Source organism: Carcharhinus amblyrhynchos, chromosome 1 (assembly GCF_965287045.1).
Source record: "Carcharhinus amblyrhynchos chromosome 1, sCarAmb.v2.hapA, whole genome shotgun sequence".
NCBI lineage: Eukaryota > Metazoa > Chordata > Chondrichthyes > Carcharhiniformes > Carcharhinidae > Carcharhinus > Carcharhinus amblyrhynchos.
This window is the reverse complement of record NC_137324.1, coordinates 172,310,683-172,328,938: the sequence shown is the minus strand read 5'-3', so window position 1 is coordinate 172,328,938 and position 18,256 is coordinate 172,310,683. Positions and strand designations below refer to the sequence as shown.

The 18,256-nt window shown below is 44.3% G+C and overlaps 1 protein-coding gene across 1 annotated transcript in view; it reads right to left on the bottom strand.

The window, feature by feature from the left end:
* LOC145347771 (multimerin-1-like) overlaps positions 1-16,560 on the bottom strand; it is a 65,841-nt gene extending 49,281 nt beyond the window's left edge. The window contains 2 exon segments of the mRNA XM_080195570.1: positions 5,245-5,364; positions 16,190-16,560. Coding sequence (XP_080051696.1) covers positions 5,245-5,364; positions 16,190-16,518 — 449 coding nt within the window. The 5' untranslated portion in view covers positions 16,519-16,560.
* Between the last annotated feature and the right edge of the window lie 1,696 nt (positions 16,561-18,256).

The following is an 18,256-nucleotide window of genomic DNA, read 5'->3' as shown; positions in this document are numbered from 1 at the left end:
AAGAGAGGGGATTAAGGGTTATGGGGAGAGGGCGGGAATGTGGAACGGAGCCACAACAGGTCAGCCGTGATCCTATTGAATGGCGGGGCAGGCTCGAGGGGCCAGATGGCCTACTCCTGCTCCTATTTCTTATGTTCTTATGTTCTTATACACAGTGGCACAGTGGTTAGCACTGCTGTCTTACAGGGCCAGGGACCCAGGTTTGATTCTCGGCTTGGGAATGTCTGTGTGGAGTCTGCACGTTCTCCCCGTGTCTGCACGGGTTTTCTCCAGATGCCCCGGTTCCCTCCCACAGTCTGAAAACGTGCTGGTGAAGTGCATTAGCTATGCTAAATTCTCCATCAGTGTATGCAAACAGGTGCCAGAGTGTGGTGACTGGGGGATTTTCACAGTAATTTTACTGCAGCGTTAAGATGAGCCTACTTGTGACACCAATAAAAACTAAAAAAAAAATCAGTGAATCAAACTCATGGGAGTAACATTCTAAGATTTTTTTCCTAATTTATAAGAATGAAGATACAATTTGCTTCCATGATATCTAACACGATCCCAGTGATTTATTGGACAGAGTTGGTAACTCACATTATTCAAAGCAGAAAGTGAAACCTGTCTTGTTTTACTGACATGGAGAGAATGTGGGACAGTGGATCCAAGACTGTGCACTGCCTATAACTGGCAGCTTGGCATGGATTTTACTTACCTGTGCATCTTTTCATTTTCTTGTGGACTGCTTGGCTAAGACACAAGAGAAAATAAACTGATCCTGTTTATTGAACCGACTGAAAGAATAGCTCAATCAGTTCATAATCACTGGAGCCTGTTATTTTAGTGTAAGCTCATGAAGTTGTTATTGAAGAGGAAAGAGACAGTTTTTGTTTGCGAGAATGCCAAAAGGTCCTGATTTCAGCAATACTCGGGCTCTGTACGACCAAAGGACTATTTGAAGTTGTGTCAGTAGAGTGTTCTTTTGGCACTGTAAAGAGGTTTCTGTATAATTCTTTATGTGATCAAAGCTGGAAGGGCCGACACATTTTAAATATATCATGAGTAAATGGAGTCTGTCCTTCTAAATCACAGCCAAAATGGAGAATGGTCAAGTTGAACAAGACACAGGATGGAATTCTCCCATCCCGCCCACCCCTGGAATTCTAGTGGGTGGGGGGGGTGGACTACTTAAAGGTCCATCTCAGTGGGGCGGAAATCTCTGATTTTCAGGTGAGTGTCATATTTTCTTGTCTCCCCTTTTTACGTTTGATCTCACTTTTCACAGAAACTCTCCTAACCATGCCCATTGTTACCCTCCTACCATTCCTCATCGCCTCTCTGCTCCTGAAATTTTAGTCAGCTAGCCCATTCCAAACTACTTCCCTGTCTCCCTTGGTGTCCACATTTCCAAACTTTCTCCCAGCTCCGTGATCCTCACTTTCATGGAGCAGTATGGTGGCACAGTGGTTAGCACTGGTGTTCACAGCATCAGGGATGCAGGTTCAATTCCAAGCTTGGGTAACTGTTTGTGCGTAATCTGCACATTCTCGCCAAGTCTGCATGGATTTCCTCCGGGTGCTCTGGTTTCCTCCCATAATCCAATAGACGTGGTTAGTTGCTTTGGCCATGCTAAATTCTTCCTCAGTTTACCCGAATAGGTGCCAGAGTGTGGTGACAAGGGGATTTTCACAGTAACTTCATTGCAGTGTTAATGTAAGCCTGCTTGTGACACAAATAAATGAACAAAATATCTGAATTTAAGGAATGCTTTCCCCCTATACCCACTCATCTGTTCTCCTCAGGCCCCATCACTCCCCATCAAAGCACCTCTCATCTAGTGCTCTTCCCTGTTCCAGTCCCATTGTCTCCACATTCAAGGTAGAAACTCAAACATACCTGACATAACCGTCTAACCATCCTTTGCCAGGATTGGTCCAAGTACATTACCCAGCCACAATCAACCCATTATTCCAGCAATAATACCAATGATACCAAAAAGATCTCAAAACTCCTTCCACCTGGAAAGCTATTGAGTTGGATGATCATCCAGGAACAGGATTGAAGGGCCAAATGGCCCTAGACTCGAAACGTTGGCTCTATTCTCTCTCCACAGATGCTGTCAGACCTGCTGTGACTTTCCAGCATTTTCTGTTTTTGTTACAACTTGGTGCAGTTTGATTAAAGCAACTGAAAATATGTTTTTAATCACAGTGGCAATTCTCCACCTGTGAGTAACCCAATTTTCAGCGACTGAGAATTAATTTAGAAAAATGCAGAACTATTTTCTAGTTACATTGTTGCACAGTTGGAGATTCCTTCATCAAAATGTGACCAAAGAATCCAGATTGAGCTTTAGACCCACAAATAGGTGGAATTAATGGAAAGACTCTGTATTGATTAATTCGTCCGAGGAGCATGGCTTGCTCTTTTTGTTCCTTGCAAATTAAAAACTAGCACAAAAGATCAGGGAAACCTGAGTTGCAGGGAACACAATGTGTTCTGTACACTTTTACACTGGCGATATCAATATTGGGAAAATTGTGAATAGGCCAGCACAATTGCCTGGAAACTCCAGGTCCCCGTCTCCAACTGTACCACCCAGTTGTAATCATAAAACTACTTGGTGAATGTGATTAAAGAAAATAAATAAAACGCGTTTTCTTTAGTGCCTGTTGTGTTCTTTCTTCTGAGTTACATGCAACATACCTAGAAATAAAACTTCAATTCCCAAAGATTCTAGGACAAACTTTATTTCTTATTCACTTGTGGGATGTGGGTGTCGCTGGCTAGGCCAGCATTTATTCCCCATCCCTTGAGAAGGTGGTGGTGAACTGCCTTCTTGAACCGCAGCTGTCCCTGGTGCAGGTACACCCGAATGATGTTCCATGATTTTGACCCAGCGACAGTGAAGGAAAAGGGTGGCATTTACTGAACATGAATGTCATTGGCAAGGCCAACATTGTTGCCCAAATTTGCCCCAATTGAAAATCTGTTGGCTAGATTATCCACATTATTCTTTTCAGCTACCAAAAAGAGGTGGGTATAATAAAGTAAGCACCTTGGAACTTCATGTAATCACATTCTTCGGGTCACTTAACGGACAATGTGAACAGGCCGCATGAGTACATATGTTATAACCAGCCTTCTTGAATGTAACCACTACAGAGGGCAGTTAAAAGCCATTCTCATTGCTGTGAGGTGTATTTAATAAAGGTACTTGTAACAAGAGGCATAACCTTACCAGTTTCTTTGTGAAGTGTGTCCCAAACTACAATCACACCTAATAAGTGAGTGAACAGCAAATAAATCACCGATGATAACTCACTTAGCAACAAAAGAACAAGAGCAGGCGATTTAACCCCCTGAGCATGTTCACCATTCAATTACATTATGGCTGAGATGCTTCTTAACTCTATTTACCACCCCCCCCTCCCCCCCACCTCACCCGGTTCTGTAATTCTTAATGACCTTCCAAGAACAAAAACTCTATCAATCTCAATTTTGAAAGGCTCAGTTTGGGCAGCACAGTGGCAGAGTGGTTAGCACTGCCTCCTCACAATGCCAGGGACCCAGGTTCAATTCTGGCCTTGGGTTACTGTGTGTTGTGTGTGGAGGGTGCACTTTCTCTCTGTGTCTGCGTGGGTTTCCTTCGGGTGCTCCGGTTCCCCCCCAGAGATGTGCAGGTTAGGTAGATTGGCCATGTTAAATTGACCCTTAGTATCCCAAGATGTGTACATAAAGTGTATTAAGGGGGTAAAGGCATGGGGTTATGTTTGGGTCTTGGTGGGATGCTCTGTAGGACAGTTGGTGCAGACTCGATGGGCTGAATGGTTTTCTTCTGCACTGTAGAGATTCTATAAACCACCCCCCACCCTGGTTCCATTGCTTTTATTAAATACTTTTATGGGATGTGGGCATCACTGGCTAGACCAGCATTTATTGTCCATCCCCAGTTGCCCTTGAGAAGATGATGGTGAGCTGCATTCTTGAACCACTGCAGTCCGTGTGGTGTAGGTACATCTGCAGTGCTGTTAGGGAGGGAGTTCCAGGATTTTGACCCAACGACAGTGATATATTTCCAAATCAGGATAGTGAGTGACCTGGAAGCGAACTCCAGGTGGTGGTGTTTGGGGAAGAGAATTCCAGCTTTCCATTATCCGCGAGTGATTAAGTGCTTCCTGATATCTGAATGGTCTGGCTTTAATTTTAAGATTATGCCTAGTCCCCTTTTTCTGGACTCCCCTACCAAAGGGAATGGTCCCCTATCTACTCAATCGAATGTTTTAATTCCTTTAAATATCTCAATTAGTTCACCCCTTAACCTTCTTTTCTTCTATAGAAAATGTACACTTGGTCTCAATTAAGCTTTTCTATTTATTACATCAACTATTTCATAGAATCATGCAATGTAGAAGAGGCCCTTTGGCCCATTGAGTCTGCACTGACACCCGAGAAACACCTGACCCCCCCCTCCAATCCCATTTACCCATGGGTGGCCCATGGGTTTGAATGTTATGACATGCCAAGTGCTCATCCAGGTACTTTTTAAAAGATGTGAGGCAACCTGCCTCTTCCACCCTTCCAGGCAGTGCGTCCTAAACCATCACCACTGGGTAAAAATGTTTTCCTCACATCCACCCTAAACCTCCTGCCCCTCACCTTGAACTTGTGACTGACTCTTCAACTAAGGGGAATGGCTGCTCCTTATGCATTCTGTCCATAGGATCCATAGAATTCCTACAGTGCAGAAGGAGGCCAATCGGCCCATCAAGTCTGCATCTACCGCAATCCACCCAGATACTATTCCCGATACCCTACCTATTTATCCTGCGAACCCCCTGACATTATGGACAATTTAGCATGGCCAATTAACCTAACCCGCACACCTTTGGACTGTGGGAGGAAACCAGAGCACCCAGAGAAACCCACGCAGACACAGGGAGAACATGAAAACTCTACACTGACAGTGACCCGAGTCCAGAATTGAACCCAGGTCCCTGATGCTGTGAAGCAGCAGTGCTAACTACTGTGCCATCGTGCCAGACCTCATGATGTTGTATACCTCAATCAGGTTGCCCTTCAGCCTTCTCTGCTCCAATTAACACAACCCAAGCCTATCCAAACTCTCTTCATAACTTAAATCTTCCATCCCAGTAGCATCCTGGTGAATTTCTTCTATACCCCCTTCATTGCAATCACATCCTTGCTAAATAAGCAATTTCACCATGTTAATCAATATAGAGAAATGATGTGACATACCTTGGCTGGCAGTTTCCCAATTTCAACGGGCATGGGTTTGATGTCTGCATCACGTATGTCTGTGTATTCTCTATTGTCACAGTAGGAGTAAGTCTTGTATGGACATAGGCACACCAGTTCCTTCAAAACATACCAGGAAACATTAAGTTAAATTGGGAAGGAATCTGGAACAACAAGGCAACTGGTGAGATTTGAATTGAATTAATAAATATGAAAAATAAAGCTAGGCTGGAATTCTCTGGCTTTCCACATGCCCTGCTATCACTTCCAGCGAGAGTGGAGAAATTGGCACTCAGCCAAATCTCCATTCACTGCAGCAGGACGGGAGATTCCCAACCCTGGCAAGTTTGGAGACTCCAGCCCCAATTCTTAGCAATGGGACCATAAAACTATCATTGACATTCATAAAGACCCATTCACAAATGACTTTTAGGGACAGAAGTCTCCTTACCTGGTGTGGCCTACATTGGACTCCAGACCCACACCAATGTGGTTGACTCTTAACTGCCCTCTGCCTAGCAAGCCATTTAGGTCAAGGGCAATTGGGAGATGGGCAACAAATGCTCCCCTTGTCGGCAATGGCTATATCCCGTAAGTGGATGAAAAAGAAATAGGGACAACTCACAAGGGTGAGTCCAGTGGAGGAACGTATGGGGAAATGTAAGGGGCTATTGAGATTCTGGTGAAAATACAAAGAGCATATTAATTAGAGAGAAGGATATGTTGATTTTTCACATCCAAGGCCAAACTATTTTCTGGGGGGGGGTTGGAGTCTGCTTTGTTTTGATAGAATGTTTCTCCAGAAGGTCACATACAATGAGAATCAACTTGTATAATTAATCTGAATATTGCTGTGAAGGGATTGAAGTTGCAGGAAGTTTTTGCCTTGCAGTCATCAGGACAAATGCAAGAATTCCAAATTTTAAACGATCACAACAATTAATACTACAGGCGACAAGGGTACTGCTTGAAGTTTGAAGCTTATTTATTAATATCACAAATAGGCTAACATTAACACTGCAATGAAATTACTGTGAAAATCCCCAAGTCACCACACTCCGGTGCCTGTTCGGGTACACTGAGGGAGAATTTAGTATGGCTAATGTACCTAAACCAGCACACCCTTGGAGTGTGAGAGGAAACCGGAGCACCCGAAGGAAACACACACAGACACAAGGAGAACGTGCAAACTCCACACAGAGAGTGACCTAAGCCAGGAATTGAACTTGGGTCCCTGGCACTGTGAGGCAGCGGTGCTAACCATTATGCCACCTAAGTGACTCTGATTGGTCAAGGCATAGAAATGAAGAAGCAATGGGCACATAGATACCCCCCAAGCTCCCGGGTAATTTGAAGAAAGGCGCAAGGCACGAACATATCCCTTTTGTTTTATTTTGTTGGATACGATACTATAATTGGTCTGCACCTGCTGAACAATCCTGAGTGTGCTAATAGCTACACTAACAACTAATATAAGATAGTCAGTCAAGCTCATAATGTGACTCATTCATGCTTGCTAAAAGTAATATGCACTCACATGTAGGCACCCTGATTCTGCAAACAAAAGGAATTTCTTCAAGCCTTGCACTTGTTTAGAATTACCCAGGAAATTGGGGAATTTCCTAGTAGCTTTCTCCATGGAAACTCCTGAACCAATCAGAGTTGACCTGTCAACCAATCGGCACTCTTCTACCATAGCATAAGTTGTTGCGAGCATTTGAGATTTGACATTTTTGTGTTTGTCCTGATGAATGCAAGATGAAAACTTCAGCAGCATATCTCTCTTTACAGCAATATTCAGATTATTTAACCTTTATGTTTGGTGTACATCTGAGTTTCTGAAATATCCAATCGGCTGAGAATTCCCCTTTGCTGGGTGAAGAGATCATGTAATCACATCTACCTTGTCTCATACCAATTGCAATTTAACTACTCATTTTCATTAGAGCTTTTTCATTGAAGCGTTACAGGATCTGACAGGATAAAATAGGGGACCTGTGGAGCTATAAGTGATTCTGTGAGATAGAGAAACTACTTTCTCTTGAGGGGAGATCCAGAACAAGGGGGCACTGTCTAAAATTAGAACCAGGCGCTCTTTCACATAAAGGGTAATGGGGGCTTAGGACTCTCTCTGCTCCCCAAAACATTGATTTGGGAGGCCAGCAGGAATTTTCAAAGCAGAGATCAATCAGTCTTTGTTGGGTAAAGATGCTAAGAGATATAGAGAAATGGAAAACAAATTGAGGTACAAATCATGACCTAATCATGGGCTTGAGGGGCTGAATGGCCTCCTCCTACTCCTAGGAATCTGCATTCCTCCAACTCCACCTTAAGAGATTACATTTGAAATAAAAACCTGAGTTTTCATTTGTTGAAAAACTTGTTTTCCTTCAATCAGACAAGAATTGGTTATGTTCAATTACATAACTCGATTGCACTGGTCCATGGAAGATTATAGGTTTGTGATTATTCAGATTAATTTTAGTGGAAACTTAATTTGACCAGCACAATTTCAAGCCCATTTTAGGTGCTATTACCAGATTGTGTCCACAGCAGAAGCCCCACGCCTCATGCAATATGTGGTTTAACCTTGGCTGAGATTGCACTGAAAAAATTCACCCCTTAAACAAATTTCTACCTCGAATTTAGCACAAGGGCCTTCAGGGGCTAAGTTTCTGTGCAGGATTCTCCATTTACCCTTTGCAACTTTGGCTCAAAATACTGAATACTTTTAGTGTCCTTTCCACATGTGTTATGGCCAGGAGATTTCCACGCCCAAATCCAATCCTAGCGACTAACCTCATGGTGCAGTTATCGTAGTGAGGGAGACAATGGCCTAATTGTAATATCGCTAAAGCCATAGTCATGGTATCATAGAGGTTTACAGCATGGAAACAGGCCCTTTGGCCCAACTCGTCCGTGCCACCCTTATTTCTTTAACTACTAACCTGGTCCCAATTGCCCATGTTTGGCCCATATCCCTCTACACCCATTTTATCCACTTAACTGTCTAAATGCTTTTTAAAAGACAAAATTGTACCCATGTCTACAATGACCTCAGGCAGCTTGTTCCAGACACTCACCACACTCTGAGTGAAAATGTTGCATCTCTGGACCCTCTTGTGTCTCTCCTTTCTCACCTTAAACATATACTGTCTAGTTTTAGACTCCCCTACCTTTGGGGAAATATGTTGACTATCTAGCTGATCTATGCTCCTCATTATTTTATAGACCTCTATAAGGTCATCCCTCAGCATCCTACGCTCCTGAGAAAAAAGTTCCGGTCTATCCTGTCTCTTTTTGTAACTCAAACCATCAAGTCCTGGTAGCATCCTAGTAAATCTTCTCTGCATTCTTTTTAGTTTAATAATATCAAACACTGAAGGGTGCTCTCCAGTGGCCTACTAATCCAGAAACTCAGCTAATGCTCTGGGGAGCCAGGTTCAAAGATGGTGAAATTTGAATTTTAAAAAAATCTGGGATTAAGGGTGGGATTGTTGTGTTTGCCCCAAGACTGGAAAATCCTGCCTGTGGTCAACAGACTTTTGCACGATCCTTGTCCAATTCCCATGGTGGGCGAGGCGGGAAAATTCTGCCCTAAAAATCTAGAGATGACCATTAACCCATTGTCGATTGCCCTTTAGAGAAGGGAATCTGCCATCCTTATCCAGTCTGGCCAATATATCACTCCAGAGTCAGAGCAATGTGGTTGAATCATAGACTCCCTACAGTACAGAAGGAGGCCATTCATCCCATTGAGTCTGCACAAACCACAATCCCACCCAAGCCTATTCCAGCAACCCCACCCATTTACCCTGTTAACTCTCTGACACTAGGATCAGTTGAGCATGGCCAATCAACCTAACCTACACACCGTTGGACTCTCAAATGTCCTCTGGAATGGCCTCATGAGGCATTCATTACAAGGGCAGGTAGGAATTAACAATTACTTCTGGCCAGCCAGGGACTCCCATGCCCCATGTATAAATAAATTAATAACTGAGACACGCAGAGAGAAAGAGGAGAGGTTTAGACCAGACTGGATACTGGAGATTTACAGCTAGCTTCAGTACCCTGAAAGGTGTTGAGATTGAGTGGAGGGAGAGAGGGTATCATCCCGGACTCTCGCCCTTATCACTAGGCGGCTTTTGCTGGAAGTGTGCGTGTATGGGTACCAAGGAGCAGGACTGGTCTTAGCTGAAGTCCCACTTCACCCAGTCAAATGGGGGCATGGTGGCACAGTAGTTAGCACTGCTGCCTTACAGAGCCAGAGTCCCGGGTTCGATTCCCAGCTTGCGTCACTGCCGCTGTGGAATTTGCATGTTCTCCCTGTGTCTGCATGGGTTTCCTCCGGGTGCTCCGGTTTCCTCCCACAGTTCAGAGATGTGTGGGTTTGGTGAATTGGCCATGTTAAATTGCCACTTAGTGTCAGGAGGACTAGCTAGGGGTTATAGGAATAGGGTTTGAGTGAGATTGTGGTTGTGCAGAGTCGGTAAGCCAAATAGCCTCCTTCTGTATTCTGGGGTAGGGTCTGGATGGGATTGTGGTTGGTGCAGTCACAATGGGCCAAATAGCCTCCTTCTGTATTCTGGGATAGGGTCTGGGTGAGATTGTGTTCTACTTCCTGCCTTGCCTGGATGTTGTGGAATGACAGCGGTTCCTTCTGCATGTTCAGTACTTGGATTGCCTTCTGTGCGAATGGGAACGAGATCTTGAGCGCGAATAAAGCAAAAGAGAGTAAACTGATTGTGATTCTGAAGGATCACATTTCAAAATGTACTCATGAGTGAGCTTTGCAGTTCACCATCCTCAGAAAAATTCCGTTCTTTTTCCATTTCAACTGTGTCCATTCAGCCACTTACCAGCAGATGGTAGCATTGTACAGCACAAGCCTGGTTAAGTCCATTTGGCACTGTCTGAAATGTGTGTGTCTGGAAGTAAAATCATAGAATCCCCACTGTGTGGAAGGAGGCCATTTGGCCCATCAAGTCTGCACCCACCACAAGACCCTATCCCCATAACCCCACCCATTTACCCCGCTAATCTAGCTAATACTAAGTGACAATTTAGCATGGCCAATCCACCCAACCCACACATCTTTGGAATGTGGGAGGCAACCGGAGCACCCGGAGGAAACCCACGCAGACACAGGGAAAACGGGGAAAACGCCACACAGATGGTAACCCAAGCTGGGAATTGAACATGCGTTCATGGCACTGTGAAGCAGCAGTGCAAATCACTGTGCATCCGTACCGCACCCTCCATACCCTGCCCGACTATGCCACTATGCCGTCCCAGTATCTTTAGAGCTTGTTCCAATTCCACTGTGTCCCAAGTTCATGCCCAGGGTAGTAGAGTACATCAAGGCACTGCAATATATATCCAGGCAATGAGAGACTGCCAGAATTGCCCATCCCATTCTAAGTACCGAGATGCAGGGGCTCCAAAAACTGTCTTTTACTTGGCCCTTATCAGCTAAGACAGAATTGACATATCATTCAGCACCTTCCACCACAACAGACAGCCCAAAGGACTTTGAAGCAAGTGTGGCACCTTTGCAGTGCAAACACTGTTATAATGTAAAGAACGCAGCAGTCAGTTTGTGCACAAGATTACAAAAATCCCGAGTCATCCAGGGTTCCCTACTTCCACCAACCTTGCCCTTTAATCTCAAAGGTACGTGCTTACTCTGAACCCTGGTTAACACATCTTTGAAAGCCTCCCACTTAACAGGTGTCCCTTTGTCTGCCAAAAGACCCCCCCGACCAACTTTTGAAAGTTCCTATCCAATTGACCTTGCCCCAATTTAGAATTTTAACTTTTGGGTCAGACCTATCGTTCCCCATAGCTATCTTAAAACTAATGGAATGATGGTCACTGTCCCAAAGTGATCCCCACTAACAATTCTGTCACCTGCCCTTCCTTATTTCTCAAGAGGAGGTCAAATTTTGTCCCCTCTCTAGTCGGGACATCCACATACTGAAGGAGAAATTCCTCCTTAATACACTCAACAAATTTCTCTCCATCCAACCCTCTAATACTATGGCTGTCCCAGTCAATATTGGGAAGGTTAAAGTCCCCTGCGAGTACTATCCTGTTTCTCTTGGTTCTATCTGTAATCTCCTTACATATTTGCTCCTCAATTTCCTGCTGACTATTTGGGGGCCTATAGTACAATCCCATCAAAGTGATTTCCCCCTTCTTTTTTCCCAGTTCTACCCATGTAGACTCAGCAGACCAACCCTCAGAAATATCCAGTCTCAGCACGGCCGTGATGTTTTCCCTAATCAAGAGTGCAACTCCCCCTCCTCTCTTACCTCCCGTTCTATCTTTCCTATAGCACCTGTACTCTGGAACGTTGAGCTGCCTGTCCTGTCCCTCTCTTAACCATGCATTTATAGTTGTATTTATATAGCGCATTTAATGTAATTATTAAATTAAGAAATGACCATGAACACTTATCAATTGTCATGGCCCGTTGCTATTTTCCCTGAGGAGAAACTGATGGGCTTTTTGCATGAACCACTGTACTCCTTGTTCAATTTGAGGGAGGAATAAAGATCTGGCACAAAAAGCAATGAAAATGAGAGCAGAAATTTGCACTGATGGACGAAATGAATGGCAAAACTGTGGCAGATGGCGTTCACTGCGGGAAAGTGTGAAATCATGGCTTTGGACCCAAGAAAGAGAGGTGAGAGTATTATCTGAATAGTGAGAAGCTGGGAGCTATGATGTGCAGAGAGATTTAAGGGTCTGTGTATAGAAATCACAAGAAACTTGTGCAGAGGTCCAAAAATCATTTGAATGGTTTGTGGAATATTAGCCTTTATCTCCCAAGTCCTGAAACACAACTGGATAGAAGCCATGACTGGAATTTTCTGGTCGTTCACACTCTGCTGCCGTTGCCAGCAAGATCAGAGAATGTGGCACTAAGCCAAATCTATGTTCACTGCAGCAGGGCCAGTGTGGATGATGGAAAATTCCGACCCATATTCTGTATAGAAAGGCCTGGGTGTAGATTCATCTTTTACCAGGGCTAATGGGATTAACCGATGAAAGCAACGTTCATAGAATCCTACAGTGCAGAAGGAGGCCATTTGGCCCATCAAGTCTGCACCGATAACAATCCCACCCAGGTCCTATCCCCATAACCCCAAATTTTTACCCTAACTAATTCTAAAGGTCTAATATTTTTACCCTAACTAGCCACTAAAGGTTAATTTAGCATGGCCAATCTACCTAACCTGCACATATTTGGTCTGTGAGACCAGAGCACCCAAAGGAAACGCACGCAGATAGAGGGAGAACATGCAAATTCAACACAGGCAGTCATCCGAGACCGGAATTGAACCCGGGTCCCTGGAGCTGTGAGACAGCAGTGCTAATCACTGTGCCACTGTGCTGCCCCTTCCTAAACTATGTTTGTAACGCCTTGGATATCAAAAACGAGGCAGTCTTGTGGCATAGTGATAAGTGCCCCTATCCTTGGGCCAGAAGCTCTGGATTCAAGTTCCACTCTGGGATGTGATGACCATGGAAAGTATGTTCGTAACGTGGCCACACAGGTTGATTATCAGCCTATAAATTCCTTCCCGTATGCCCCTTGGCAGATGGTAACATGGGAGAATTTCCTGGATGGCCAGACTGAAGGAGACAATTGCAAACCACTGGCACTACTTTGCCAGGCAAAATCTTGGACCAGTGGACCAATCCTTGGGTTACCACCACCCTCTTTAGGAATGGTACGCGGAGGAGGGTTGAAGGTGGTGGTGAATCTAACTGGAGTTTGTAAAATGATTGAAAGATTTGATAGAGCATTATAAAAAGAGAAGATATTCCCTCTAGTGGCGCAGGGGAGGGAACATAATCTTAAAATTAGAGCTAGACTGTTCAGAGGTGATGTCAGGAAGCACTTCTTCACACAATGGGTAGTGAAAATCTGGAACGCATTCCCCAAGTAGTTGTTGAGGCTGAACGTCAATAGAAAAATTCAAAACTGCAGTTGATATATTTTTGTTAGGCAAGGGAAACCAAGGACGGCACTGTGGCACAGTGGTTAGCACTGCCTCAGAGTGCCAAGGGCCAGGTTCGATTCCAGCCTCCGGTGACTGCCCGTGTGGAGTTTGCACGTTCTCCCTGTGTCTGCGTAAGTTTCCTCCAGGTGCTCTGGTATTGTCCCACAGTCCGAAGATTTGCCGGTTATGTGGATGGCCATGCTTAATTGCCCTTTAGTGTCAGGGGACTAGCTAGGGTAAATGCATTGGGTGATGGGGATGGGGCCTAGGTGCGACTGTGGTTGGTGCAGACTTGAAGGGCTGAATGGCCTCCTTCTGTACTGCAGGGATTCTATGATTCTAAAGGCGGACAGATGATTTAAGATACGGATCAGCTGAGATCGAAGTGCATGAAGGAGCAGGCTTGAGGAGCTGCCCCTCTTTCTGTGTACTTGAAGCATTTCATAGGATGTTGGTGCACACTTTAGTGTGCTCTGCTGAATATAAGGACCAGAATTTCTGCTCCCTGTTCCCACCTACTGATTTCACCTCTACTATCAATAGGGGGAGGTTGTATGAGCACCCAAAGGAACAATCATAATGGCTTTGCACGTCTGCTCATGGACAACGAAAGTCCTGCAATGGGGGACATCTGGAAGATAGGGGTACAGTAGCATAGTGGTTATGATACTGGACAGGTTACCTGAACCAAAGATTCTGAGACATGAGTTACAATTTCACCATGACAACTGGGGAGGTTGATAAGTTGTAGGAATATTACAGTGCAGAAGGAGGCCATTCGGCCCATTGAGTCTGCACTGACCACAATCCCACCCAGGCCCTATCCACATAGTGCCACATATTTACCCCACTAATCCCTTGAATCTACGCATCCGGGGACAATAAGGGGCAATTTAGCATGGCCAATGCACCTAATCTGCATGTCTTTCAGACTGTGGGAGGAAACCGGAGCACCCGGAGGAAACCCACGCAGACACGAGGAGAATGTGCAGATTCCACACAGGCAGTGACCCAGGCCAGGAATCAAACCCAGGTCCCTGGAGCTGTGAGGCAGCAGTGCTAATCACTGTGCCACCATGCTGTCCATAGTGTAAATATAAGTCATCAAATTAATCCAAATTAAAAACTTTCCATCATGGAGATGTCAGATAAGTGAACTGATCTGGTTCACTGATGCCCTGCTTTTTATTTCACCTGGTCTGATGTATGAGTGACTCGCAGCAATGTGTTGATTCTTGACTGGCCTCTGAAATAGCCTAGCAAGCTAGAATTCAAGAAGGCAGCTCACCACCATCTGCTCAAGGGCAATTAAGGATGAGAAACGTGTGCTGGCCTTGCCAACGATGCCTGCACCCCGTGAATCAATGAGACAAAAAAAAATGATTAGCTGTCCACAATCACAGCATGCAATGGAAGGTGGAAAATAGAAAATAAATACTGGAAAAAGATTGGCTTCTCAATTCTGAAACAGAGCATGGTCATTCTGTTGAACCCACACAATCTTCCTGATCTTTTTCCAAAGTGCTTCACACCAACTTTGGGGCAGTACAGTGGTACAGTGGTTAGCACTGCTGCCTCACAGCGCCCAGGGACCCAGGGTCAATTCCAGCATCACTTCACTGTCTGTTTGCACATTCTCTCTGTCTCTGCCTGGGTTTCCTCCGGGTGCTCCGATTTCCTCCCACAATCCGAAAGGCGTGCTGGTTAGGTGAAAGATGTGCAGGTAAGGTTGATTGGCCATGCTAAATTGACACTAGTAAAATGGGATTAACAAGGTAAATTGGTGAAGTTGCAGGAATAGGGCCGGGGTGGGATTGTGGTCGGTGCAGACTCGATGGGCCGAATGGCCTCCTTCTGCACTGTAATATTCCTATGATTTATCAACCTCCCCAGTTGTCATGGTGAAATTGTAACTCATGTCTCAGAATCATTAGTTCAGGTAACCTGTCCAGTATCATAACCACTATACTACTGTACCCCTATCTTCCAGATCTCCCCCATTCCAGCACTGTTGGGATTCTATGATTTGGATTCTATGGATTCAACTGTATCTTTTTAGACAGTCCTCTCAGTGAGATATATCTATTGTTTTATATATATAAGTAGATTATCTGAGGGAAGGATCAGGGATATCTGACTTTAAATAAAAATCAGCAGTCTCAGTTTCCATTCATGAGTATGGGATCAGTTTTGGAATCCCAGTGCTGTGGAAAAAGGACCTCCCTGTTCCTTATCATTTGGTGTTACAATGCAGGATAAGCTTAGCTATTAAGTCATCTGGGATAATAATACACTCTTACATTGAGAATGAAACTCTGAATCATATACAGTGGAACATTGATATTATTTCCTGCAGATCCGCCCCTATGTGGATGACAGTAGGTAAAATGTGAATAATACACTGTACAACATAGGCAACAATGCATGATAAATGGATAGGGAATGGCAAGGAAAGGTAGATATAGATTGATATATGGTTAGTAGTCTGTACATTGTTTGTACAGAGAGAAAGGGAGACAAGGGCAGCATAGTGGCACAGTAGTTAAGACTGCTGCCTCAAGGCGCCAGGGCCCCAGGTTTGATTCCCAGTTTGGGTCACTATCTGCGCAGAGTCTGCGCATTCTCCCCGTGTCTGTGTAGGTTTCCTCCAGGTGCTCCTCCCACAATCTGAAAGACGTGTTAATTAGGTACATTGGTCATGCTAAATTTTCCCTCGAGGTACCTTAACAGGCGCCAGAGTATGGTGACTGAGGGATTTTCACAGTAACTTCAGTGGAGTATTAATGCAAGCCTGCTTGTGACACTAATAATAAAAAAACAGACAGATGGAGATAGGGGGATTCGAGATTACTGAGTACAGATAGATGGCACAGTAGAGAACTAATCTGAAATCATCATGACCTCTTATCTAAAATTTTTGTTGTACTTACTTCCCCCTGGCTGTTTCAAAGTTTGATTTGCTGACTCCAGGCTTGCTGTAGAAAGGAAGTTTCTGACTGTAACTGGATCTATACATTCCTTTTCCTACATTGTAATCCACCTGCCTTGGAGACCTGTTACCAAGAGGCGACCTGTTGGGGGATGCATCCCCAGTCACCGTCATTCCAAGCCTATTTTTCCCATTTTCCGTGGCGTTAAACTTGCTTCCATCCTTGCTGTTCCCAAATGGGGTCAAATCAACGGGCGATTTTGCATCGGGAGCGCCGTTGCAAACTTTCAAAAGACAGAAGACCATCCCCAAAACAATGACATGCTTCATTCTTGCTGAATGGAAAATAAAGCTTCGCCTGATCCTCCTCGGTGTAGTATCTCCTGCCCTCACAAGTCTGCGTGAATGAAATGAGCACACTCCTTTGGCAGCTTTTAATTCCTTGTCAGGAAGGAAATAACATCTGGGTTTTCGAAGTGACAGAAGGAAACGAAGGGGCCCTTCCCAGGAAAATTGTAAAAAAAAACAAAAGGACGATGTTGTTTCTGTCAGGCCAATGGAAATAAATAAATCGTTGATTTTGTGAGAGAAGTGAGGTTCATTTGTGTTGCTGTATCAGAGATGAAAAGTTAAGATGTTCAAATGTCTTGTTCGCTGAACTCTTCATGCTATAGCAGCCTTCTGGAAATGAAAAGATACAAAAAAAAATTCCTTATGAAATTATTACGAATCTAAAAGATTTTGTTTTTCCAAAGATTCGCTGTTGTCCCAGCCACTGACCGATCTGTTGTTGGGTTGCTAATGTTTGGAAACGGCACCAGTAGTAAGTGGGTGAAAATGAAATTTGGAAAATCCAGCAGACTCTTGAGTTCTGATGGGGTAAATGTTCACTTGAACATATATCGGAATTAGGAGCAGAAGTAGGCAACTCAGCTCTTTGAGCCTGCTCTGCCATTCTATTGGATCTTGGCTGATTTCTCCCTGGGGTCAAATCCATCTCCCTCCCTGTTCCCCATAACCTTTCAACCTTTTTGTAAAATCAGAACTATATCTATCTCCTTCGTGAAACCACTTATAGAATCATAGAATCCTACAGTGCAGAAGGAGGCCATTGTGTCTGCACCTGTCACAGTCCCACCCAGCCCCTATCCCCATAGCCCCACCTATTTATTCTGCTAGTCTCCATGACTCTAAGGGGCAATTTAGCATGGCTAATCAACCTAACCTGCACATCTTTGGACCGTGGGAGGGAACCGGAGTACCCGGAAGAAACCCACGCAGACATGGGGAGAATGTACAAGCTCCACTAAGACAATGACCCAAGCTAGAAATTGGACCCAGGCGCCTGGCACTGTGAGGCAGCAATGTTAATTATTGAACTATTGTGCCGCCCATTTAATGATTCAGACTCCACCGAGTTACGGGACAGTGAGTTCGACAGATTCACCATCTCTGCGAGAAGTAATTCCTCCTCATCTCAGTTTTAAATCCACCGCCTTTCAACCTATACCTGTGATCTCTTGAATTCTGAACTCCCTAATATAAAACTGGTGTTTGTGGATGAGGCACGCATTGTTGAAACTCCTTAATTTACTTTCCGTCAAACTCGGTAAAGAAAGTGGAGAGTTTTGCAGAGAAAAAGAAGGGAGGAAAGAACATTCCTAATCCAACACACTTTACTTTTGAAAGGTCTTCAAAAAGGTCAACCAATGTTCTGTTCTCTGCCTGAGCATAACCATCAACCCTATTGAATTACATGTCCATTCATTGTGAGTGATACATTTGATTGGATTAAGCAATGTAAGCAGAATAATGTTTACAATGGCCATTTTAAAGGACCTGTTTGATACCTTTACAAATAGGTTATCTTCAATTACGTTCATTATTAGATGGTTTATGTTGTAATTGAAGCTTGAGCCAGAAGGGTGACTTGTTTTTGAAGAGTTCTCCAACATTTTCAACAGAGAGTAACGCCAATGTATCTCACTTAGTTGTAACCAAATCTTTCCCAATTGTGTTTTAAGAACCATAATCTTAAACTTGGTGAAAATATCATTCGCTCTCCAGC